A 27,864-nucleotide genomic window follows, 5' to 3' on the forward strand; every position below is an offset into this window, starting at 1 on the left:
TTCCATTTAAACGGCGTTCACCTTAATTTTGAGGGCGCCGAAATCGATCTCCGCACTGGGCCCCAAAAACCCTAGCTACGCCACTGGCTATACTTACACAGGGAACCAACAGACGCTACTCAGGATCAGTATCATCCTCAATGTGTAAATACTGGTGCTCTTATTATTATAACAAACAATACCGGAGCCGGCTGCGTCCGAGTGCACGTGAGAAGAACGTTCGCAAATCATGCATTTAGCATTCATGCGACAATGTTCCATATCACATACCCTCACATTGATGTGACGCATCAACAGTGCCACGGTCGTGTGTTGGATAGTAGATCTATTCCCCAATGAAGATCGAGAGTGAAACACCTATCTAACAGACCTTGTGCTTGTCGCCAGTTGGGAGGCTCATGGCACAATCAGAACAGTTTGAAGTCGCGCGCGGATCAGTCGATTGCAACGTGAAACGGAAATCAAAGAACAAAAAAAAACTGCCAACAAATATTTCCCTTTAAACGGATGAATGATAACTAGCCACAAAAATGAAAACCGACAATACTGTTTTGGTTTTAGTTGTACTGCAATTTTGGGCAACAGTTCTCGGCTACGAGGGGGATTACAATAGTTAGTAGATTCATTCGAATCGTTTCAGCTTTCATCACATTACATCGATTATTTTTATGGTTCTATTTCATGTGCGGTGTTTTTGAAAATTTCAGTGACGGAATACTGGAAAATGCCAGCCCTGTACCAATACGACAGCATCGAAAGCTGCCTAAGGTCGCATCCCGATGGGGTGTTCTGCGTAGTGAAGAGTGTCGTGAAGCCGGATGACCGGTCGGAAATCTGGAGAACAATAAAAGTATGAAATTATACGAGCTTAGTCGTGTCTGAGATGTGAATCGCTATCAATCAGTGTTTGGTGCTATATTACAGAAATATTCGAAATATCCGTACCAGTATCAACATGACGTGCTTACGCGAGGAGTGTGCATCGGGCTGTGTGAAGAACTAGTGAAGACATTCGATGACCGAGAACGAGCACAATATCTCCAGTCGAAGTTTGACATAAATTTTCGGGTAAGAAATGGTTTCTATTATTCTTTGAATTGATTCAAGGATTGGAACAGATTGTTTCAGAGTTATTAATTTTTCATAATAATGTCGAGATTTAGACAGATTTTTCCTATATTGAACCTAGGGTTCAATCAGTGAATTGATTCGTACACCAAAACTTCGTTTTGCGATTTATTTTTTACATGAATATAGTTAAGCTAAAATTAAGTTAAAAGTGAAATAATAGACGGATCTCAGTACGCAGCGTGCGCAAATGGATGTGTTGAAAATTGATCTGTCACGTGTTTATCATCTCCGCAAATTATTAGATTTGACTGGTGCATTTTTTGAAAAAAGTGTCTAGAGTAAGGTGGGGCAAAAGTTCGACCTTAGTGGTATAATCAAAGTTACCAGAAAAACAGTAGCAGTTGAAACAAAATAAACAACATACAGTGAACCTTCAACATACTGGCTATAATTTTGCTGATCACGTAAAACTAAGTGGAAAAATAAAATAAGGTACAGTGGGGGAAGTGTATCAGTGGGGTAAGTGGATCATTTTTCAATATTAAGCATAAATACTTGAATATGTTGAATGTTTTCGCACCATTGCTCCATTTTAGGTTATATTCTTACGCCCACACTGATACTATTGCAAATATGATACTACACATACACTAACACAAGCACACTTGTTAGCGGTAAAAATCAATTAATTTGAAAATTGTTTTCCATCAATCAAAAATCCATTGTATCTCTGTCTAAAATCGAATACTATTAGTTTTTTTTGACACATGGTGAGCATTTCAGTTCTAATTGAATGAATTTCAATGAAAAATCTGTGATTTTTATAAGTAAATACAGACATATTGTACATGGTACACTTACCCCTACTTTTTAATGGGGTGGGGTAAGTGGATCAAGTATTATCATTATTTATTGGCAGACTACTTTCGAGATTTTTAATAAATTTTAATATCCGCAAATGATGTTTTCCTTTAACTTTATTCAATCCTAGCTTGAATTTGTCAAATTGACCATAGAAAATTTGAATCAATCCACCTTAAAGTTTTTTTTAACCTTTCTGATAAAAAAAATATATAAAAGAATAATAATTTCAAAATTCTCACGAAACATTTCGTGGTTTATCTAAGCTGAGTTGCAAAAGAGCAAAATATACTAATTTTCTAACAGAAAGCATATAATCGTACCTTATTTGACCATATAAATTGTTTTAGACAGATGATACAAATATATTCATAAATAGAATAAAAGGATTTCAGTTTTTTATTCAAAAGTAAATGTAACAAATATTTCTAAACCACGTATTTTTTTCGAAAACATCGTTAGGAATAATCCTACAATACTTCTGTATAACTTATGTATATAAATGGATGAATTTTCTTCAAATTATTCTATTTACAATGTTTATTTTGTTAGAATTAAAGTGAAGTATTGTATACATATTTTTCCTTATATTTTGATTAAATTAAGATACTATTTAATTTTAAAGCATTAAAATATAACATTACTAGCACCAATAACAAGAACGAGAGTAATATCATTCTTACTATACATAATTACACCACATTTGTTTTGAAAACAGATTTTTTTTATTGGTGATCCACTTACCCCACCATGGTGGGGCAAGTGGATCATTTGGCGCAAATTTTTAAGTCTCTCATGCTCAATACATAACAATCAGAAAAATCTAAATAAATGACGATTTGAAGTATATTAGTCCCTCATTTGTTATCCACAGAAAAAAGTTTGAAATACATTTTTCAGGTTAGCTGTACATAATAATGAAGTTGACTATTGATTTTTCTGTATCCACTTACCCCGCGGTACCTTATCGCTGATGGTGATCAGTCGATCAAGTTTTAAGCTTGAGCCGCTGTCTGGTTCTCTAGATTTGTGCTCTTGAGGGTTTGAGTTTTGCCTTCGTTTCATCTTCACGAGAAAAATCGTTTTTTGTGTCGTCGCCGAAGTTTTTATTCCTCGTTTTAGTTTTAACGCGTTCTGTGTGCAATCGAGTTCAGGTTTTCGCGTCGTCGGAGTGATATTTTGCTTTTGTGAAATGAGCATGCCGATGAAAGTAGCTTATAGCTGCTCGAATAAAGATAGATGGTCAATTTGATGAGGTCTTTTCATGCTTTTATTTTAAACTAGTGGGCCCGGCAAACTTCGTCTTGCCATCAAGTAGGCTGTTGAAAAACGCTATGGATCGCCCCATACAAATTGACAGTTCCATTCACGCTCGTTTTTCCTAGTTTCCTGGGATTTTTATACACACAAACACGTCGGAACACTTGACGAACGAAACGGAAAAATAATCATTCAAATCGGTTGAACCGTTCGGTAGCCATTTCGTGACATACAAACACCACTCCATTTTTATTTATATAGCTGTACAATATAATATGAAACGTATAATTACCATGACAAAAGTGGGATGGTTCCTCAAATGAATGGATTTAACAATATATGAACAGCTCGTCAATGTGTGTCATATTGATTAAAAATGGAAAACTCAGAAAAATTTACTGAATTCAAATGCAATGAACTTAATGAAATTTAGATAGAATTTGATGGATAAAATGTTCCTCTTAGACTACTAGGGATCTTCACAGATTTCTGCGAACATTTGCAGACCATCATGAACCTCCATGGATTTCCGAAGATCACAGCGCACATTTCTAGATTATGAGGATATTCGCAGATCTTCGCTGACCTCTGCGGACTTGAGCGGCTCTACGTTGACAGCAGCCTACCCTCGCTGATTTTCACGAACGATCAGGGCCTTCCGCAGATCTTCGATGTCCTTCGTGGATCTTTATATACCTCCGCTGATTTTCATGGATCTTCGAAAGATTTTCGCAGATTTATTCGAACGTTTGCGGCTCTTATTCACAGACTTTCATGGATCGCTGGTGTCCTTGTAGAAGCAAGATCGCTGGTACAAATTAGCAACTACTAACGCTTGTCGATCCCATGCCCTATATACTGTGGAGTCCTTGGAGAATCAAGAATATCTATAAATATCAATATAAAATTCCATTTTACTTATATGAAAGCTTTTTAAATCGTTTTTACGGCTAATCAGTCGAGTGGAAGTTTTAACAACTACCGTTAGCGGGGTGCAAATGGGTCAAGAACGCATATGTCCAAGTTGATTGTTGAAAAACTCAAAATTTGACTATATTTTTTCAGCATGGGAATACGTTTATGGGTAATGGAATTTCAAACTTTAAAGCTATGTTCAAAATTCGTTTACTTCTCACTGAATGTATGGAAATTGACCTATTCTCACACCATCAAGGGATCGACATTTGGTTATAATTGGTCAGCATTAAAAACAAACCAGAAGAATCGTCCTCTATTCAAGTTTGATACTACTAAATTTTAAAATAGTGTTATATCTTTTTAAAGTTTGATTTTCCATGACGCCTATGCAATATAGCAATTTTCAAGTTTTATTATGATATATTTGAAATTAACTACTTGTTCTAGATGTCTAATTGTTTGATAGTATCTTTATTCACCTGAAAAGATTATGCCACAAAAATTTCACATCAATATTTCAAACTTTGGTCGAGATATTCCAAATTATATTCTGACCCATTGTCATCGACGGTACCGAAAAACTTAATATTAGGGTAACTCGGTGTAATATCTCAACTAACAAATTTTAGCTCTCTAAGCCAAGATAATTTGCTTTCTGCTGTATAACAGTTGAATTAAAGCAGTGAACGCTGCAAAAAAATAAAATTGTCAAAAGTAGAATGATTAGTGTTAATACGAGTCCCGTCATTAACCCGGCTGCTTTTATATAAAAGTATATTATTTAGAAGCAGCTGGATTAATGATTTTGCTGCTTTATATAAAATAAGGAACGCTTTATCGTCTGTTATACAGCGCACAACTATAACAAATTTTGGTACATATACACTGCCTGTTAGATGTAAACATCGCATTTGACGTTTCACACACTTTTCAGCCTAATTAAGTGGTGTAAGCGTGGTTATAACATCTATAAAATAATAAGTGGACCGTGATGAGATGTGCATGAGAACAAAACGGTGTTTTTTCTATGCCTTCGATATATACTGTGGTGGCAACAAGGACAACGTAGAGACCTCTGGATACTGAGATCGTGAGTTCGATCCCTATCGCTTAATTGGGTAACATTAGGAACGTTATATTCAGCTAGTCATGAATTTTAATACCTGAAGCGGGGAAACAGCTTGAAAATAATATTTAACCGATTATGCAGGGAAGATGCATAAACAAATTTTCAATAGTTAAGAAATGGTTGGAAATGCGCCTTCCGGAGATGTTATACAGCTAGTTGTTCTATAATAGTAGAGACAAACAGTGATTACGGCACCGACAGCTATAAAGCCTATAAAAAGACCAAAATTGAATAAATTGAATCAGTTCTTAGAACGAGGGAGTTGGGTCGTCAAGAAAAAGGTTTTGCCTTTTAAAGTTTGTTTGTAAAAAATTCGGCTCTAAAATGTAAAAAAAAATGTTTTTTTAGAACGAAAATCTTAATCATTCAAAAAAGTTGACAAGTAATGGTTTGCTTTGAATTTCTTTGAAATCTTTGGAGTATAGGCAATATTAGTTTTTATGCGCGAATGGATAACTGCAGGCCCTAGACACCCATATATCAATACACAGTGCTCTTCGTAGCCAGGATGTTCAGGGCGATAAGTGAATATCGCCCACTGTCAGTTGTGACAACTGTGAAAATAAAGAGCATTGCTTTGTTTAATTGTTTGTTATGGTTTGGTTATCAATCTTTGCTATCGTTAAATCAGCTAATAATGCGCCAAAAAGATGAAGCACATTCAATATTTCGATGGTTTTGGAAGGAGAGCAAACATTGGCATCCTGCAAGCATCCAAGTGAGCAATCAGTTATTTTATTGCAACGCTGGTTCGATTACGGATCATAAACATTAAACAAAACTTCGCATTATGATTGCACTCTCGATTAAATTTACCCGAAAATGGGTAAACACATCGAGATGTTGTCTACGCTAGAAGTCGTCCCTTGCCATGGGCCTGGATAACTCTTCACCATTTCCAAGTACAGACTGTCAACTCTTCAAAATTATGCCACCAGGTGGTGCTAGTGACCATGGAACTTTTGTTTTCAAAATATCTCACGAGCCTCAGGCTCCTTATATATCTGCCAAACAAAAGCTTCATGCTTACTAGCGCCACCTGGCAGTGTTGTGAAAAACTCAATCTCTCATAACTCACGCTTGATATTTTTCATACGTGAGTTGTCAGTCACGCAAGTTAGCAGTCAAAAAATCATGATTGAGTTGACTCACCTTTTTAACTCATTGTCTCGTATTTCCACAGTTTACTCACACACGCCAATAATTTCTTGTTAGTCTGGTAAAATTATAGTAATCCTTTCTAACGTAAACAACAACATTAGAGTTTTACGAGTTTTTGACGGGTTTTGCGACTGAATCATGCTTTACGGTTTAAGTTGATTGAGTTATTTTGCATCAAAATCTCAAGCGTTAGATTTGCGAATTAGATCTCTAATGAGTTTGCTCTCACGGGAGAGCGTATTGATTGAGATTTGAGTGTGAGTCTATCAACACTGCCACCTGGTGGCAAAATCTTGAATTTCTCAACTCAAATAATAAATAAGCCTTGAGCTACTGAACAACTTTGTAAGTGGTCAGGCTCATGAGATTTTTGCAAAACAAAAGTGCCATGGTCAGTAACGCTACCTGGTGGTAATATTTTAAATCAAATAGCTCGAACAATGATAGTCCTTAAGTTATTAAATAACTTTGCCGAAGACATTATCTTTCTAAGTCGTCAAGATTCTGAGATATCCGCAAAACAAAAGTTTCATGCACACTAGCGCAGCCTAGAAGCGGAATTCCGTATCTGAATGACCACCGTATGTCAGCCCTTGATTTCATATACAACTTTGTCGAAGACGGTTTTTCTATATTTATTCTAGATCACGAGGAAATTTATGTTGAACATGAAAAACCAAGAGTATTGTACAAAGTACAACGCGCGACTTCTCGCGTTACAAAAATTCGCGCGACAACTGAAAGGTTAATGACGCAATCCATTGATTTCTTATGGGTCCCTCCACTATGGGTACTGATGCACCCCTATAGGTGCAGAGGAGCAAAATGTTTAAGCATAATGATTGTTTTAAATAGCTTCATGTTTAAATTTCATGAATATTATTCGATTGTTGGCATTATTTTTGCATCGTACAAAGTAGGAAAATATTGCAATGTATTTTATTTGTGCGATACATGTAAACACACACCTTCACTATTGCAGCTATTTTCACTATATGTTAATGCTTGAGACATGCAAAAATATCATTTTTGTTATGCTGTGGAATAATACATGTTTATCCTTAGATGCGTAACTCTGAAAGGAAACTGAAAATTAAAACAGTAGTTTATCGACGTTATCACTGTTTCATTTTTTCTCGCCTAACTCAATCACGATCGATTTAGGCACACTTTCATTTTCGATTAATTCACGCCTTGGTCATTTTATGATTTTCCTCCATTTTACATTGAACAACAATACTGAAATAGTCAATAATTCGATACTTGGTAAATTGCCTATAAGCTGTGCATTTGATTCACTCGATTTCTGTATTGTTTTAGACAGGTTTTAATGAAAATCAGTTGTACAAGAAAACATTGCTTCGTTTTATCACGCTTCAGTATTTCACGCCAATATTTTTTCATCCGTGATTTAATTGAGAAACTACTATAACCATAACACGTCGGACCCTCAATTTAACGAAATATTCAAAATGGAAAGGGTTCATAGTTATATTTAGATAAAAACCGTCAACACCATAACACCAACACAAAATCCTGTTCGTTCTGTTCGTGGTGTTTGTGATAATTATGCAAAGACAATCAGCATAATGTATGTTTGGGTTCAGTTTTAATTTTATGCATCTGTTCAGAAGTCGATAATCCCAAGATTTTTGGGGTGTGAGGTATGAAAATCGATTATCATTATCATATTCTATCCATGGCCTATGTAAGCTGAGGTGGTCTGGTTCCCCCTCAAAATTGAGAACCTTTGAATCACATGCCCCAAGTAAAAAAAAATCCGCTATGTTAACAGTTAGCAGGTTTCGAAATGCACCGGTCAATGATCGCCGACCGGCCAGTCTTCCGCAAAAGCTTTAGACAGCTTACTAATTTGAGATCGAAACTTAATAATCCAAATAGTGGATTTTATCACATGGTGTCCTTCAAGAAACGTGCCGCAGGTTTTTGTTCTTGATTCATTCACTCGGATCAAGATTTCTACCGTTGAGATACAACGCGGGTTTGAACTCACTGTGACAGGTGTACTACGAATGGTGACTTATTTAATTCTCCGGTTTTCGATAGAGTTGTGGATTTGATACGGGATTTCTCGTTGGGGTGAATGCTCTGAGAGCAATGCGGAGCATTGGCCGTTGTAAATTTTAAATGCTATTCGTTCCTACAACATGACATCTTTACGAACTTAACATTGATTGTTATTGAGTATATGGAGGAAACTGGATGTGATGTATTACACTTTTTAAAATCCAAGCCTTGGGACCTTCCTTAGCCGAGTGGTTAGAGTCCACAGCTACAAAGCAAAGCCATGCTGAGTGTGTCTGGGTTCGATTTCCGGTCGGTCCAGGATGTTTTCATAATGGAAATTTTCTTGACTTCCCTGGGCATAAAGTATCATCGTACCTGCCACATGATATATGAATGCGAAAATGGAAACTTTGGCACAGAAAGCTCTCAGATAATAAGTTTGGAACTGCTCATTGACCACTACGCAGAGAAGCAGGCTTTGTTTCAGTGAGGACGTAATGCCAATAAAAAAGAAGAAGTACAGACTTTCCAAACAAAATATGAAAGCCATGTGCAAAAATATGAGAAGGTGATAAAGCAGACATCTGTGGTCATTGGCAATTCAATAATAAATAAAGATTCTTTTGTAAATTTTTACAGACAGTCTTGAATTAATGTAAAGAATTTAGTATTTAATCTAAGGTTGCCGCCAGGATGTATTTTTTTTTCGAAAATTCTCTAAACCAAACGTTCTAAAGCTCTGTTCAATATTAAATCACATGAAAAGAGAAACCTCAAAATGTGAGCAAAAAATTTAAGATTTGAAGGTGGCGCAAGTGAAGTTCACATAACTTTGTTATTTTCAACCAATTTTGAACCTGAACGATGCAATTCTCTTAACCCGTATTGGCCTGAGAGAAGCGCATGCATACTCGTACACATATCTCAAGAATGCTAAAATATCGTAGGATCTCAAGAATGCTGAAAAAATAGGAATCAAACATTCATCTACAATATCAAATAATTAAGAACACATACAAAAATTTCAAAACATAATGGTTTTTCTTCATGTTTCGACTCTGACATACATGTACATGTCCAAAAACCTTGATGTGTGCTTTAAAACTCATGTTTTTCATCTTCATCAATTTAGCTATTTTTGTGTTCAGCATAAGTTTCCTTCTGGCAACTCATTTTTACCTAGATTTAATTTTCCCGGATGCATTTTTTGTCTGTTGTTATCCCCATAAAATTTAGTTGGTATGTAAAATATCATATCATACAAATCGCTCCCCGCTACTCCCCGCGGAGACATCTTGCCCCAATGCTCTTATAAGTCTAAGAAATAGAGAAGAATGACCATGCTTTGGTTTGCTTAAACATTTGTTTTGTGAAAAGGTGAGAGCCTGAAAATGTATGGAAAACCGCAATTTTGGTGAAATTTTGTTCTATGAAAACCAAAAAAATGTGCACATGCCCAAAACAAGCTCTGCAACCCTGAAACATATTCCACAACACTTATCATGATCAAAACTTGTCAAATATTGGTAATGCGTAGTTTTTGCCATCAATTTTGAATCTGGACTGTTCGGTGGGCCCCTGGAGGTAGCCAAATTTCAAATCAAAGATATTTTCTCCGGAATCGGTTACTTTATCGGAGAATAAAAAAAAAAAGGCATCAGTGTGCACCTTTTGAGAAACAATTGAATTGGATAACCACGTTTCCTGCATTTAATTAATCCTACAAATCTTCACGGGTCCCCAGGACGCCTCATATTCAATATAAACTGGCCAATTTGTATCTGACCATCTGTGCCAAGCTTATGGAAACGCGTTTTTGTGAATCATTATGGATGATCTCTGAATCAGAACAGGAGATTGTAGTAATCAAAGGAACATTTTTTAGTCCTTGTTACATTTTTAAACCTTTTTCAAAGTGACAAGTTTCGGTTTTCCCACTTGCCAGAAAAATCATGAGACAAGGAAAAAAAATGTGTCGAATACAACAATTTGTTTTCTAATATTTTATTTATTTAGTTCTCTAGTTTGAAAAAGCAAGGACTAGGATTCTGATGCATGGACAATATTGGTGTAATTTCTTGGCTTAAAGGGGCGCGCCTGTGGAGAGTGTACCCACCACATTCTTCAAAGGGTATAAATAGCGGAACCTTTCAATTAGAATCCTTTCCAGCGATCAAGTTAGACATTACAACTGTAAGAAAATCGAATACTTTATCACTTCTCAATAGTGATAAGAAAACACGACATGCACTAAACAAAGGACACGGGATGTACTACAATAGATCAAATATTGGTTGCAGTGGTTTATGTTCCAAACAGAAAAAAAATGGCGACAATTTACTTTTGCGGTATGAATGTGCTAAGTACATATTTCATATTTCATTTTAGTACATTAACCAGCTCAAGCACAACAAGGCAGCTGGTAAGGATGGTATTGGTGCTGAACTCATCAAAATGAGCCGGAACAGGTGCCGGAGGAGTGGAAGTAAGGGGTTATATGCCCCATCTACAAGAAGGGCGACAAACTGGAATGTAAAAATTATCGTGCGATCACTATCCTGAATTCGACATGGTAATGGGCTTTCGTGCGTGCTGTTCAACATCGCGCTAGAAGGTTTCAAGCGGATAGCCGGGTTCAGTAACCGAGGTACGATTTTCACAAGATCCAGTCAATTTGTTTGCTTCGCGGTTGATATGGATATTGTCGGCAGAACATTTGGAAATGTGGTAGATCTGTACACCCGTCTGAGACATGAAGCGACATAAGTCGGTTTGGTGGTGAATGCGTCAAAAACATGGTGATAGGCGGAGCCGAGCGCATTATACAGAAGTATTGAGCTTGAGCTTGATTGGCGGCCCGATCAGCTGCACTTACACAAGGAACCAACCAGATGGCTGCTTGGGATTAACAGACACCCTCAGTGTACAAGTGCTGGTGATCTTCTATTTTTAGGCAACAATGGTGCCTGCCACGTCAGAATGCTAACCAATGAGAGGAAGGGAAAGGAATTGATGATGCATTCAACTGGCCCCCTCGATTAACCGTATATACCACTGCGTCAACGCCAGTTCATGCGAGAAGGGTGAAAGGGTGGGGTAATTTTTATGGCAGAGGCTTGCTGGTTTGGTTAGCAGACTGCCTATGTATCAGGCGTAAAAGAAGGCATGCTATAACGATGAACGAATGTTCAAAAGTTATTTTTTGATTATTTAAAAAAGTATTGTATTTTGCCATATAAGAGAAACAAAGAATTTTGTATACAGTCTGCAAGCGTGAAGAAAAAAATAATTTTAATCTAAATTTAATCGTGCAACTTTAACCAAATTATATCTAAAATGAAAGTTAAAGTCATATTTTGCACACTGATTGCATCACGAAAAATGTTGATAAATCATACATTAAATTTCATGTAAACATCAATGAATCCAGTGTTTTATACAACTTTGGAGACCTGTAGCTAAAAATTGTGATGTGCAGGAACTTTTATGAGAACGGCATCAGATTCAGCAAACCCAAAATTTATCAGAGACCCAAAATTCGATTTCAGAGACACGCAAAAATGTAATTTTTGTTACGCTGTGTCATCAATGAGCATGCTCATTAGACTGATACTTACTTACTTATCTGGCTTTACATCAATTATCTTGATAAAGCCTCGCCAACAATAATTCGCCAATTCACTCGGTTCATGGCCGTTTCTCTCCATCCTCGACTGTGACCCACGCTCTCCAGGTCCTGGTGCACTTGGTCAATCCACCTAGCTCGCTGCGCCCCACGCCTTCTTGTTCCGACCGGATTCGTAACGAACACCATCTTTACAGGGTTGTTGGCCGGCATTCTTGCAACATGCCCTGCCCAGCGTATCCTTTCTGCTTTAGCTACCTTCACGATACTGGGTTCGCCGTAGAGTTGAGCGAGCTCGTGGTTCATCCTTCGCCGCCACACGCCGCCGAAGATCGTCCTTAGCACTCGGCGTTCGAAAACCCCAAGAGCTTGTAAGTCCTCCTCGAGCATAGTCCACGCCTCATGCCCATAGAGGACTACCGGTCTTATGAGCGTTTTGTACATCGTAATTTGGTGCGGGGGTGAATCTTTCTTGACCGTAGTTTCTTCTAGAGCCCATAGTAGGCACGACTTCTGCTAATGATGCGCTTTCATATTTCCCGACTAACATTGTTGTCAGCCGTCAGCAATGCTCCGAAGTAGACGAACTCGTCCACCACCTCATAGGTATCTCCGTCTATCGTAACACTGCTTCCTAGGCGGGTCCTGTCGCGCTCAGTTCCGCCAACCAGTATGTACTTTGTTTTTGACGTATTCACCATTAGCCCGACTCTTGTTGCTTCGCGTTTTAGGCGGGTGAACAAATCTGCCACCGTTTCAAATTAATTTTCTCCCAATAATATCCATGTCGTCCGCGAAGCAAACAAATTGTCCGGATCTCGTGAAAGATTTAAAATAAGTTTCATAGCTCAATCGAAAGGAAATTTTCTCAGGGATCGATTGGTGATAGTTTAATGTACGTGGGGCAGCTATGGAATAAGCTATAGTGCCCGTTTTGCCCCGATTCCTTAGACAAACTAGATTTCCATGTTATTTTGTGTAAAACTGTTTTATTGTGGAGAAAATTTCCCATGAATTTCATCATTCCTAATCCATTCAACAATGTTTTACAGAGAACTTGATAAAAAGATGGACATTTAGGGGATTATGGGGCCAAATCTACAATGGCATATTTTTAAAGATAAATTTTGGTTTTTTAATTTTTTCAACATGTTTTTTTATTGAAATAAATTTTATAATAGTCAGATAATCATGAATATAGCTTATAGAAACAAGTTGTAGTGAAATTTGTACAAAATGTATGGTTATAAATTTTTCTTTATGCAAAATATCGTGAATAATTTACCTTTTTATATCACAAATTGCAAACATTTGCAAACGATATGCGATAGTTTGGGTACACGATATTGATCTAAATGATCGATTGTTGTTAGTCTCATTGATAGGAGGTAGTGGGAGCATAGAGTTTTATGGCTATATTTGCCCCAATTCCCCTAAAAACGATTTGTTTGATAATATAATGAACCGACATCTCTGAATTCAATTTATTTTGAACTGAATTGTTTTTTTCGTAGATGATACATTATTTAAATCATGAAACATAGGAGAGATCTTGCACACATAAATAAAAAATACTTTAAAAAATTGAATCCATCAAAAAACTATCTACAGTTATTTTTCTTATTGAAACTAATTACTCAGGAACGAGTTAGTTACAGCAAACATTACAAATTAGTAATTTCATGAGAGTTAAATTGTATTTGTTAAGCTTTAAAACTGGTTCTGGACTTATACGATAGGCAGGTCCATTTTGTTCACATTTGTTAGCCACCATGCTTAAAACAGATCGGTTGTTTGTTGACACTTATGTCCTTCTTGGCGAATCAAACTGTATTAATATTGTAAACAGTTATTATGGATACATCTAATAAAGACAATATTTTATTGTTTCAGTCGGTTCATAATCATGAATATACATTTCGAATCCATAAAAGAACCCGAACAAACTTGAAAAAACAAAAAAATAAAACACTCAGTCATCAGATAACAAGCATTTTAAATCTTAATTTTCTTTTTAAATTAATTTTACAAGATCCCTATTATCTCCTATGTTTCATGATCTAAATAAAAAACAATTCAGTTCATAATAAATTGAATCTAGATATGTCTGTTCATTATATTATCAAGCAAATAATTTTTAGGGGCATTGGGGCAAATATAGCCATAAAACTCTATGCTCCCACTACCTCCTATCAATGAGACTAACAACAATCGATCATTTAGATCAATATCGTGTACCCAAACTATCGCATATCGTTTGCAAATGTTTGCAATTTGTGAGATAGGAAGGTGAATTATTCACAATATTTTGAATAGAGAAAAATTTATAACCATACATTTTATACAAATTTTACTACAACTTGTTTCTACGAGCTATATTCATGATTGTCTGACTATTATAAAATTTACTTCAATAAAATACATGTTGAAAAAATAAAAACAAAAATTTATCTTTAAAAATATGCCATCGTGGATTTGGCCCCATAATCCCCTAAATGTCCATCTTTTTATCAAGTTCTCTGTAAAACATTGTTGAATGGATTAGGAATAATGAAATTCATGGGAAATATTCTCCACAATAAGGCTGATACAAATATTATTTTTCTTTTATGTCACCCCCCCCCCCCTCCCTTCGAAAATCCAAAAATTTTGAAGGGGAGAAAAAAATGATTTATAATTTTTTTGACATCAGTTAGGTTTTTTCTATTTACAAAGTAAAAACCAAGTAAAATAATGATCCAGTGGACGAATAAAAACAGTTTAACAACTATCATTAAAAATAATAATTCGAACAAATAACTTTTTTTCATTTATTTTTTGTTCCTTATTTATTCTTATCCCCCCCTCGTACCTTCCAAGTGGTCTCGGACATAATAGAAATTTAATATTTGTATCAGCCTAAAACAGTTTTACACAAAACAACATGAAAATCTAGTTTGTTTAAGGATTCGGGGGAAAAAGGGCACTACAGCTTATTCCATAGCTGTCCCACGTACATGATACTATCACCAATCGATCCCTGAGAAAATTTCCTTTCGAATGAGCTATAAAACTTATTTTTAATCTTTTTATTGTGAAAGTTATCAATTTTTTCCACCTTTGGGTTCGGATTTCCCCAATGTGCGTTGCTCTGATCAATCTTGTGAGCTTCCCGGGAAAGCTGTTCTCGTCCATGATTTTCCATAGCTCTACACGGTCGATACTATCGTATGCCGCCTTAAAATCGATGAACAAATGGTGCGTAGGGACCTGGTACACACGGCATTTCTGGAGGATTTGCCGAGCGGCCGTCTATGAAACCTGTTTGATAACTTCCCACGAGCCACGAACTCGTTTGCTATAGGTGATAGACGACGGAAGAGAATCTGGGATAATACTTTGTAGGCGGCGTTTAGGATGGTGATTGCACGATAATTTTCACACTCCAGTTTGTCGCCCATTTTGTAGATAGGGCATATAACGCCTTGCTTCCACTCCTCCGGTAGCTGTTCCGTTTCCCAGATTCTGACTATCAGCCGATGCAGACAAGCGGCCAACCTGTCCGAGCCCATCTTGATGAGTTCGGCTCCGATACCTACCTTGCCAGCGGCCTTGTTGTTCTTGAGCTGTTGAATGGCATCCTTAACTTCCCCCATCGTGGGAGCTGGTTGGTTTCCGCTGTCCGCTGTGCTGACGTAGCCATCGCCTTCGTTATCTTGACCTTCTGTGCCTGTGTTCTCTGCACCATTCAGGTGTTCATTGTAATGCTGCTTCCACCTTTCGATCACTTCGCGTCCGTCAGTCAAGATGCTCCCATCCTTATCCCGGCACATCTCAGCTCGCGGCACGAAGCCTTTGCGAAATGTGTTGAGCTTCTGATAGAACTTCCGCGTTTCTTGAGAACGGTACAGCAACTCCATCTCTTGGCATTCCACCTCTTCCAGGCAGCGCTTTTTGTCCCGGAATAGGCGGGTTTGCTGTTTCCGCTCCAGTCTGTATCGTTCCACGTTTTGCCGCGTACCATGCTGCAGCATTGCAGCCTGCGTTGCATTCTTCTCCTCTAAAACCTCCTGGCACTCCTCGTCGAACTAATCGTTTCCTGAGCTCCGTTCCACATATCCGACAATGCTTTCGGCAGCGTCGTTAATGGCTGCTTTGACTGTCCTCCAGCAGTCCTCAAGAGGGGCCCTATCGAGCTCACCCTCATCCGGCAACGCTGCCTCAAGATGCTGCGCGTACGCATTGGCGACATCGTGTTGTTTCAGCCGCTTGAGATTGTACCGGGGCGGGCGTCGGTACCGTACATCATTGATGACGGATAGTTTTGGGCGCAGTTTGACCATCACCAGGTAGTGGTCGGAGTCAATGTTAGCGCCACGATAGGTTCTGACGTCGATTATGTCGGAGAAGTGCCGTCCATCGATCAAAACGTGGTCGATTTGCGATTCTGTCTGCTGAGGTGATCTCCAGTTGTACCGATACGGTAGGCTCACGGAGAACAAAATATAGTGTTCGTAATCATTTTTCCGGTCAATTTAACTATATTTTAAGGTTAATTTGGAGATAACTAAAAATATAGTTGAATTGACACTATATTGTTAAACATAACTATACCATATAGTTGTTGATAACTATATTTTTGATTGAATTTACAAACGTCAAACGTCAAAATTTAACTATATTTTTGTTGACTCAAAGTGAATTTTATTGAGTTTACAATATTTTGCAATGTTTACTCAGCATTTTGTTCTGCTTTATCAACATATCTGAAAAGATTCGGTGCTGCTTTATCGATCTAAAAAAACATTGCAAAAATGAAAACAAAGGGCGAGTCGACATACTTGATATGTGGTCTCCTGCGTGAGAGGTGGTCATCTTAGCACCTACACTATTCCTTGCAAGTTAGAAGTAAGTAGATTTGTGAGCATGACTTGAATTCTAGGGAGGTGAATGTTTCCGAATAGTGATAATTATCAAAATTATAATTGTTATAAGTACAAGTGGATAGCTCAATCAAAGAAGTGTGTTTATTTGATTTGACGTTAATTTAGTGTTGGCGTAAGTTAATTTTATTTCGAAACAACTATTTGTGCGTAGGTAAAAGTAATTGACAGGATTGTAATCTTAACATACAGAAATTCTTCTGCGTGCTGTGCTGGAAATAGGTGCTACGAATGGCCATATTCTTGGAGGCGGCAAAATCTATCAGTCGCAGGCCGTTCTCGTTCGTCAGCCGGAGGGGGCTGAACTTTCCAATCGTCGGTCTGAACTCCTCCTCCTGACCAACCTGAGCGTTCAAATCTCCTATGATGATCTTGACGTCGTGGCTTGGGCAGCGGTAGTACTCGCGTTCGAGCTGCGCGTAAAATGCGTCCTTGTCATTATCAGTGCTTCCGGAGTGTGGGCTATGCACGTTGATTATGCTGAAGTTAAAGAATCGGCCTTTGATTCATAACTTGCACATTCGTTCATTGATCGGCCACCACCCGATCACGCGCCTTTGCATATCACCCATCACTATGAAAGCTGTTCCCAGCTCGCGTGTGTTGCCGCAGCTCCGGTAGATGGTATGATTACCTCTAAACGTTCCCACCATTGAACCTGTCCAGCACACCTCCTGCAGCGCTACGATGTCGAAACCGCGGGTCTTCAGTACATCGGAGAGTATGCGAGTACTTCCAATGAAGTTGAGAGATTTGCAGTTCCACGTACCGAGTTTCCAATCGCTGGTCCTTTTTCGTCACTGTGGAGTGATTCCAAGCAACAGCACCAAAATTTGGTAAATTTTTTTAATTCATTTTTTTCTATTGAGCTGAAACTTTGCACAGTTTTCCAGTTCCATCTAAATCGTCATTTTCCGATATCAAATCTTCAAGTTGAGTCACGACTAACTTTTAAAAAGGGTGTATGTGAAAATGGTTCAAAAATATTCAAAAAGCTGCACAGCAAAAACGGTTCGTTCGATTGTTAGACAACTAAAGAAACAAAGTTAGACAACTAAATAAAGATTCCAAAAAAAAATATACACGGTAAAAAAATTTTTTTTTTGCATTAAAAAACATAATTTTTGACACAAAAACTCAAATATCTCAAAACCCTATCGGAATACCAACGTAATTTTTTGAGGGAAAACGGTCCATTATATTAGCTATCTACCATAAAAATTTGGTGATGGTAAACCAATAAACAAAAAAGTTATGACATTTCAAACATGTCACAATTTTCACATTCAGTAGAAAAAAAAAAAAATTTTTCGGTGTAAATTATTACGGGAACCGCAGTTTGTTGCTGATGTTATTGTTAAGGGCCTTGCGTGAATTAAACAAGTCGTTTTCATGTATTCATTAGTGTTATGTATATTATATGTATAAATATTATGTATATGTATAAATATTATATGTATATGTATATATGTATAAATTAAAATGAATTAACAGATTACACGAGAATACAATTTTTTTTTACCACGATATTTTTTTAGAGTATGATCGATGAGTTTCTAAATGTTATATATAAACTTTAAAAGTTTTGGATTTGGGTATGCGTTATGAGATCATGAAAACATTTTATTAGTACTTATTTATTTATTTATTGTTATTCAATTTTTTTACAATATCGAACACTTTTGCAGCATTATCAGTACAGTTCGAGTATAGTTTTGCTTTAATTTTATTTTCTGACAATGGAATGAAACAGTGAAATTTTTGGGTTCCTTGGATCGTTTTCGCGTTATTATATTGCTCGCTGAGCTCTGATGCCGTTAATTCGTACTCTTCAGTAGTAGTAAAACAAAATGATAATTTTGTTAAATCTTCTTCTTTTCTGCGATTCGCCCAATCAAATAGTTCTTTTGCAGTTTTAATTGGATGCTCACGTTCTTTGGCTAAACTTGCTCTTGTGGCCATGCGCTTTATGGTTCCTCCAATAGCATCACAAGGACCTTTGCCATGTGACGTAGCAAAGAAATGCCATTCTGCATCAATTCCGTACTTTGATTTAAATTGACATAGGCTCGAAAAATTCTTACGGTTTTTGTACTGCGATGCTGCTCCATCATACATGAAATATATCTTTCTGATTTCTTTATCCTTATCAACGCGTAAAAAGTTAATCATTTTGGCAATGAACAAATTTACAGATACTGAGTCGTGTCTTAAATCTTCGGAAATTACAATAAAACTAAAATGTTCAATTTGCGTACTTCCATTGAAATAAATAACAAATGGATGAATTGTAGCTTGTTGTACGTTCCAGTGATGGGACTGCACTTCATCTTGCAATACAAAGCTATAGCTTTCAGAAAAATCACAAATGACTAAAAATTCACCATCTTGTAATGTATTTTTCGTATTTTTTAAAAAGCGGGATTGCTCTGTTTTAATAAAGTCGTGAGGAATTAAACTTTCTTATTTCAAGCAAAAAAATGACACAAACTCATTTACAGGTTTTACAATAGTTTCGAGGTCACACCTATCTGTGGTCACCCATTGCTCAAATGATAACTGATCAATATAATTTTCTTCAAACTCAGCGAATAAAGTATTTTCCAATGATGAAGAATCTGGACAATCCGAACAAGATCGTAGATAGCAATTTGATGTTGTATTTTCACACAAAAGACTACCAGTTAACATTTTAATATCCTTTGATAAATTGATTCTTTTCAAACTATGTAAGATTAGGTTAATATTTTCGTGTGTTGTGCACAAACATTATGTGTTCCTGAATTGGATAGAAGCTTGCATTGCCTTGGACGAAGGCTTGCAAATGAGGAAAAACCTACCTTAATATTTTCGTTAATTTCCTTGAAGCGTGCATACGCTTCTTTCAAAGTAGTCATCATTAATCGTTTTTGGATTGCTTGACGCTTTTCATCTTTTTTTACAGATACATAATCTTTTTGGCCAGGCATAGCTCTACTTACTTCATCGTCTTCAAAATATTGAATTATTTTTTCTTTTGTCTCATCTGTTAATGAAGTACTCGACCTAGCATTTTTGGTTGCAAGACAGTTATTTTTGAATTGTTTTGCCTCTTTTGCTGTATTTCTATTGGTTTTGAACTCATCAATGGCGTCTTGAATAGACCACGAGCTTGGCAGCATCGACAAAATCAGTAATTTTTCTTTCCTTGTCGTGGCTAGATTCGAGAACCTTTCCTTCATATTCATAATTACCTCATCTAGTCTGTATTTTCCACATCCTCAGGTCCTAATTTGAAGATGTTTCTTCGTACAGCTTCGTTGATTTCACGGTATTTTTTCTCGGGATAATTGACGTAACCCATCTTCGTCCATTTAATCGGAGTCACTTTTATTCCAGCTATCCCTTCGTTGAAGCGTTCGATGTTGACCTTCTGGATGCACTCATCTTCTGATTGATTTGTTGAAACAGATGTCGCTGATGGTACCGTATCAAGACTATCTGCACTTGGTACTTCTGGTAACTCCTCAGTTGTTGTCGGTGCATCTAGTAATTCCTCAGTTGTTGTTGTTTTCGAACTTCCTGCAACCTGATCCACCGATGATGTACAGATTGCCCGTTTGTCAACGTTTAAACGGCAGGACGTACAAATGCGTAAATTTGTATTCAATGTAGACGTTGGAGCATAACCAGCCGCTTTCAGTTTATCTATGGTGCTTTCAGTGAGATTTCGTAGCTCTTTCGAACACTTTTTTTCTGCAAACGGCCTGCAACAGTTGAGAAAGCGACTACTCATGTTGCTCGTTAGATTTTAATAAACAAAATCACTTTTAAGTTTTTACTGACTAGTTTGGTGTCGTTTGCTTGACTGAAGAAAAATTTTAGACCCGCCTTGTTCTCTACGAGGTAAACTTTTTGCAGGTAAACTAGTCGTATACCTGTTTAGAAAACTTTTTTTGTAGCTTTTGTCTTCAATATTAGATTTCTTATAGGTTTCTTTTATCAAAAGGTTTCAGCACTATTGAGAGAATTTTTCTTCAGTTACGTACAATAAAAAAATATGACACTATCAAGACTTTAGATCACAACACTGGATCGCGTCTAACTTTCTAATAGATGCTATAATAGTTATGAATAATTAAATAAAATATCATGAAAACAACTTGTTAACCTCATGTGGTACCCTTAACAAAAAATTCAGCAACAAACTGCGGTCCTAAAAAAAATTAACAATGAAAAAAAAAAATTTCACTAAGTGTCAAATTTGTGAAATATTTGAAATGTCATAACTTTTTTGTTTATTGGCTTACCATCACCAAATTTTTATAGTAGATAGCTAATATAATGGACCGTTTTCCCTCAAAAAATTACGTTGGTATTCCGATAGGGTTTTCAGATATTTGAGTTTTTGTGACAAAAATGATGTTTTTTAATGCAAAAAAAAAATTTTTTTACTGTGTGTATTTTTTTTGGAATCTTTATTTAGTTGTCTAACTTTGTTTCTTTAGTTGTCTAACAATCGAACGAACCGTTTTTGCTGTGCAGCTTTTTGAATATTTTTGAACCATTTTCACATACACCCTATTGAAAAGTTAGTCGTGACTCAACTTGAAGATTTGATATCGGAAAATGACGATTTAGATGGAACTGAAAAACTGTGCAAAGTTTCAGATATTTTTGAAATGATCGATCAGAATCGACTTGCATGCCTCCATGGAATCCCTCTGTGGCCTTTGCCGATTGTTCCGGTCCGTATTCTCTCGTTGACGTTCCTGTGCTGATGTGTTTTTACGGTTGGCTTGCAGGGCCTGACACCAACCCCCTAAGATTTCCGGAGGACTATTCCCCCTAAATGTTCGGAGGGCCATAGTGCACAGTTTAGCTTAGAATCCTTCTCTGGCACTCGGACGATGATCAGCCACCATTTGAAGTTTATAAGGAAATTACTATGGAAAAGGCAAACCTTTTTTGTTCAGACCTCTAACTGCACAAAATAATAATCTATGGAAAAGTGAACAAACTCTTCTCACGTAAAATCTTCCCAGCTACAACTTTGCCGAAGACCACATTTTGATGGGACGTAAGGATAATTTGTTATTATTGATAACAAAGGTTAAACCATGCTGAGATGGTCATTCAATTACTTTCAGAGCAACACTGCTTTTTTTGCTGTAGAACATAGTAGCCTGGATTACTTTGATCTATTCTTCCCACCAGGAGCACCACTGTTGCCTGCCGGACAGTTGGTTCAGCATGTAAAATGCATATCCAGTTTATGATTATGAATAGCAATTTATCCTGACATCCAATCAAAATGTGCTCTTCGACAAAGTTGTAGCTGAAAGGATTTCACATGAGAAGATTGTGTTCACTTTTCCATTAAACATTATGACGAAGAGATAGAGGGTTGAACACAAAAGGATGGCGTTTTCCAGAGCAATCTCCATATAAACTTCAAATGGCCTGTGCACAGTCAATTTTTTTTCCGATTCAGTTCAAACTTTGGGAGGATGCTATTTACCGTAACATAAGTCGTTTAAGCATGGAGGAGCCAAAAATTTCAAAATTTGCATCGCTCTAATGCTCATACATGCAAGCACTGATCTGAATCAAGATCAATAGAATATAGCGCATTATATAATGAATATCATTTAAAGACTAATGATAGGCTTTCTTGCATTTTTAATGCAATTATAATATATTCACTTGCTCGAATGATCGATTGCTTTCCAGGGTTGGATACATATAGATTCATAATGTTTCCTCCCTATTGCTTTTATTTGATTAAAACATCAAGAACTGAATAGCTTGGATGCTGTTCTGTCACTAGTTTCGAAGTATAGAGTAATGTAATCTGTGAGGAGTACTGTTTTGCAAGACAGCCCTTCGTTTAGTAAGCTTCGATATCTGTGGTAGTGAATTCAAACTTCAACCTGTATCGGTATCGTCTCACGCATTTCATTTCTTCTTGGCATTAACGTCCTCACTGGGACAGAGCCTGCTTCTCAGCTTAGTGTTCTTATGGGCGATTCAAATTTTACAAATGTTTGAAAATCAAATCTCCTATATGCTCCTAACCATCCTTACCATAACAATAGTATTCTGTGAAATTTTCAGCTTTCTAGGTGATGATTTAAAGGTGGCCCAAAGACAATGTAGGTTTATATGGAAATTACTATGGAGAAATTTTAAGAAATGTTCCAAACACGCTAGTACTGTAATGTAAGTAGAAACTTATTATCCCATAATAAAAACTCATTCTTCAAACCTTAATGAAGGATGTTGCTGAAGAAACAAATCCCTTTTGAGCTAATTTTGTTTGGGATTTTTGTACTTGTTTGCAGGGCTGTAATCTCATATTAAGCTAAATAATAGCAAACAAACTCATGAATATCTCATCTGCTATCTGTCGGATTGAATTTCTTTCTTCAGAAAATTTCTTTATTATGGTATGAAGAATGAGTTTTTACTATGGGATAATAAGTTTGTACTTACATTGCAGTACTAGCGTGTTTGGAACATATCTCAAAATTTCTCCATAGTAATTTCCATATACCGTTTTGATTCATATTACGGACACTTAAGGCCTCAGTGAAGTATAACCCAGCATGGACCATACAAAATAAATAATTCTGTATGATTTTTTAGCGTTACCGAGCGTCGGAAGCCCTTAACTTTCGGATGGTGGGTAAAGAATACGCGTCCGCAACTTGAATAATTTTAAATAAATCAAAACGTGTGGCCTTTTCATGATTCTTATTCCGGACGCTCCCTCACTTTTGCCTCATATTCCGGACGCTTTGATTCGAATTACGGACAGCTCATGATAATCATTAATGGAACAGTCAAATCATCAATTGACATCGTTCAACCACTTAAGAGACGTCTAAGGTAGTTGGGCATTATAAATTTTCAATGATATTTATGGAAAAAAACTTAATAAAACGAGCCTCGAAAATGAGAACTTTTGGACGGCGAAAATTGAAACATTTCGTGTGAAATGTTTCCCATACAAACGAGAGTGTCCGGAATTTGAAGCTGTCCGTAATATAAATCAAAACGGTAAACCTACATTGTCTTTGGGCCACCTTCAAATCACCACCTAGAAAGCTGAAAATTTCACAAATCACTATTTTTATGGTAAAGATGGTAAGGAACATATGGGAGATTGAATTCTCAAACATTTTCAAATTTTGAACCGCCCGGAAGTGCTCATCCACGGTTATTAACTGAGAGCTTTCTTTGCCAAAGTTGCCATTTTCGCATTCGTATATCGTGTGGCAGGTACGACGATACTCTATGCCCAGGGAAGTCGAGGAAATTTCCATTACGAAAAGATCCTGGACCGACCGGGAATCATTCAGCATGACTTTGCTTTGTGTCATTACCAAATCCAGCACGCAAAAAAATATCATGCTACAATATTACCGCAAGTTCATTCAACTCTTAATATCCCATTACTTCCAGTATATCATCAACGACTGGTTACTGCCCAACATCAGCCACTACCGGCAACGGTACGGTTCCCTAGTCAACATGTGCTTGAACTACCGGTTACAATCCACACACAACCTATCGGTCTATTCTGAAATCGAACACTGTACCAGTAGTGCAACCGTTGATCGAGAATCAGGTTTGATAAGTTCTCATTGAATCGAGTGAATCAATTTCGATGACCTAAACGCCACCCGAATTGTTACAGATTTATGGGACGCTCTCTTCGGTGCGGTTGTTGCACTGTTGGCTGTGCTTGCAATCGGCTCTTCCATCTATGACTGTAAATTAGCCAAACAGGATGATCACAATCACTATCGGACGCCTTACCACAACAGGGGTGAGTCACTATAGTTATGTTCTAAGGAAACTGCTAACGAAAAATCGATTCTCTTTGCGCCTCTTTCACAGGACACAGCTTGTTGACGGCGTTTTCCTTACGAAGAAACATCAATCGACTCACAATCAAGCTGAAGACAAGCCAAATTCAGCAGGACCTACGCTTTTTGGAAGCAATCCGAGTGCTCGTAATGGCCTTGATTACCTTCAGCCATGTTATGATAGGATTGGCCATGACCACCACCAAAAATCCCGAAGTCATGGAAAAGGTTCGTCGCTTAGAAATTTGCACCGCTCATTCAAATCACTTGTTCATTGACCCATTTCGCAGCTTCTTTCGGCGCCAGGATTTCAAATTTTCCTAGCATCGATGCCGTTCGAGGTGGATTTCTTCTTCGCCATCAGTGGTCTCCTGCTGGCAGTTCAGTTCATCAAGTACACCCAAAGCCGGAGCTTCAGTTGGAAACCCTTCTGGATGGGACTGGTCAACCGGTATCTGCGATCTTTACCGGTGTACGCCATGGTAATGATGTTTACGGTGTCGGTCTACGATCGACTGCAGATAAGCCCATCTGCCTACCGGATAATGCCGATGGTGCGACGAATATGCCGAGACAAGTGGTGGACGAACTTTCTGTTTATCAACAACTACTATCGTCCAGAAGAACAGGTTTGATCGCTACTCAAGTTCATTGCGCATTCGTTTCATTGACGTATATTTCCAGTGCATGATTCACACGTGGTACCTGGCGGCAGATTTCCAGCTGTTCCTAGCAGGGTTCTTGATTCTGATGGTCCTTTGGAAGTAATTTTCCGTATCGCTTTGTAATGCATAGTTCTCAAAAGATCAACTCAAAGTTAGATTTTCCGTAGGTATCGGAGTATTGAGCGATCGTTAATTTACGTGCTCGTGATGGTGGTGATCCTGCTGCCCATGGGGAACATATACTTCAATTCGATGGACGCAATGATGCTTCTGACAAATAAGTAAATCCCAAAGTGAAGCCGGTAGGTATATAGGAACCCAATTAATCAAATTGTTTGAATCTTTCAGAGGGAATGCGTTCCAGTTGTGGTACGACAAATGGTTTACCCGGACCTATCAAGCCACCGAAATACACTGCATAAGCTACTTTGCTGGAATGCTGGTAGGAATAATCTATCATAAGATGCAGAACGATGATCTCTATCTGGCAAAGTCCAAGGTAATATATGAATCATATATGATAATCCATCGATTTATGAGGGTCATCATGAGTCAGAATCATGACATAAAACGTCGACCTTTTAAGGAAATTAGATTTATCCATTGCTCTAACTGACCAGAAGGAAAACACCACTTAAGGAGAGCTTCACCAATCAATTCAATTAATGCTGTAAAATCAAGAGGGATATGAAACAATAATTTGAATATGATCCAAAGGACTTGAAAAAGGTCGTTTTGCGTAAAATTTGTTAAAAATATGATTCAAGTCTTAGTACCCTTCCTTCTCTCGTGAATTTCTAATTCCAATTATTGTTCCTCCATATTTTAGCTCTACAAAACTCTCCAATACAGCGTCTTTCCACTAGTGGTACTCTTCAGCATCCCAGCACCGCTGTTCCATCACTATGATTTCAGTAAACCCTCGCTGTGGATGTCACTCTACGCTGGATTGCATCGTCTGGCCTACACATCTTTTATAGCCATTGGCTTTCTGGTGCTGATGTTCTCCAACCGAGATTCGTTCTTCGGTCGGCTTCGAACGTCAAAATTGTTGGAGAATGCTTTTTACCGAGTTCTAGGACGTCTAAGCTTCAGCTTCTATCTTATTCACATGAACGTGCTCAAGACGACTTATGGAAATTTCCACGAGAACCAACGGGGATCGATGGGTATGGTGGTAAGTTTGACAGTTTGTGAGATCTAAATTTGATAAAACGCCCTAATGATTATTTTCAATTCCAGCTAAATGTGTATTGCTCGGTGATATTGCTAACTTATGTGTTAGCCCTCTTCGCTTACCTCTTTATAGAGAAACCCTGTGATATTATATTCAAACAGTTGTTTGATGGTAAACTGGCAACGAAACAAGAAAAGGGTAAGCAAAAAGTCAATTTGTTTTATATTGCAACCAAACTCTTGCTCATGCTTCAACTGTTTTCAATATGTATGATTATAACATTATCGATAGCAATGATTTTATTTAAGAATCGTCGATTCGTGTTTGAACGTGTATAGTTTATGACCCCCCTTCTCAATCTACTTTCAGGAGCCAATGCAGCACCTGCATTGGAAAGGAGCCCCAGTCAGGCGGTAAAGGTGGATATTAGCCGACAAACCTCAGAGTCAGCCAATGGGGAAACGAAATAGCTGTGAACGATTTTACGCTTATTAATTAAACGAAGAAAATAAATAAATGATAGGATTAAGTTTAGATGAGATGTTTCAATTTCGTTTTTTACATACCCAAGGACCTTCTACAGACACTTGTGGGGATAAAGTCAGTAAATCTTACTACACTGAAACCTTAATCTACAAAGCATATTAGCCTGAATATATACACCAAAAGCATGCAGTGCAAACTAGTTTAGTAAAAGTATGCCTGCTTATTGACTGGTAAAATTTGACAAAATTCCATATGTTGAGAAAGAAGTTTGAATAGAGCCTAATATGTGTAATGAACCTACCTTATGAGATCAACATAAATTTACAGGATCCTGCTATGAAAACTCAAGAACCTGATAGGAATTCTGAGACACTCGTCAAGAACCCACAGGAACATGCTAGAATTCTGAAGCATCTTGCTAAGATTTCACACGATCCCGCATAGATTTTTCAGGATATTGTTAGGATTTCGGTAGGAATTGATATCTCAAGATTCAGCTGCGATATTGCAATGAAAATTTTCAAAAGTTTATTATTCTCTGGTTACCACTAGCAATCCCCAAATTCGCCTGCAAACCTTTTTAAAATCTCCTAGATGTTACCAGAATTATTCAAAATACTACTAGAAATCTGCATTATTCCGCAAGGAATTCACAGGATGCCCTAGAAATTTTAAGAGTTCTTTAGGAATCACCAGATGCATACTTTA

The 27,864-nt window shown here is 37.3% G+C and overlaps 1 protein-coding gene across 1 annotated transcript; it reads left to right on the top strand.

Annotated features, from left to right (window-relative positions):
- Positions 1-349: 349 nt before the first annotated feature.
- Positions 350-27,204, top strand: LOC5574907 (nose resistant to fluoxetine protein 6). Its single transcript, XM_021841597.1, has 13 exons — positions 350-612; positions 708-850; positions 925-1,068; positions 24,422-24,587; positions 24,657-24,788; positions 24,860-25,056; positions 25,119-25,457; positions 25,513-25,592; positions 25,661-25,774; positions 25,842-25,992; positions 26,323-26,670; positions 26,736-26,868; positions 27,040-27,204. Exons 1-13 carry the CDS (start codon positions 531-533, stop codon positions 27,138-27,140), a joined length of 2,130 nt encoding a protein of 709 aa, XP_021697289.1. The 5' UTR covers positions 350-530; the 3' UTR covers positions 27,141-27,204.
- Positions 27,205-27,864: the final 660 nt, after the last annotated feature.

This window comes from Aedes aegypti, chromosome 2 (genome assembly GCF_002204515.2).
Source record: "Aedes aegypti strain LVP_AGWG chromosome 2, AaegL5.0 Primary Assembly, whole genome shotgun sequence".
Taxonomy (NCBI): domain Eukaryota; kingdom Metazoa; phylum Arthropoda; class Insecta; order Diptera; family Culicidae; genus Aedes; species Aedes aegypti.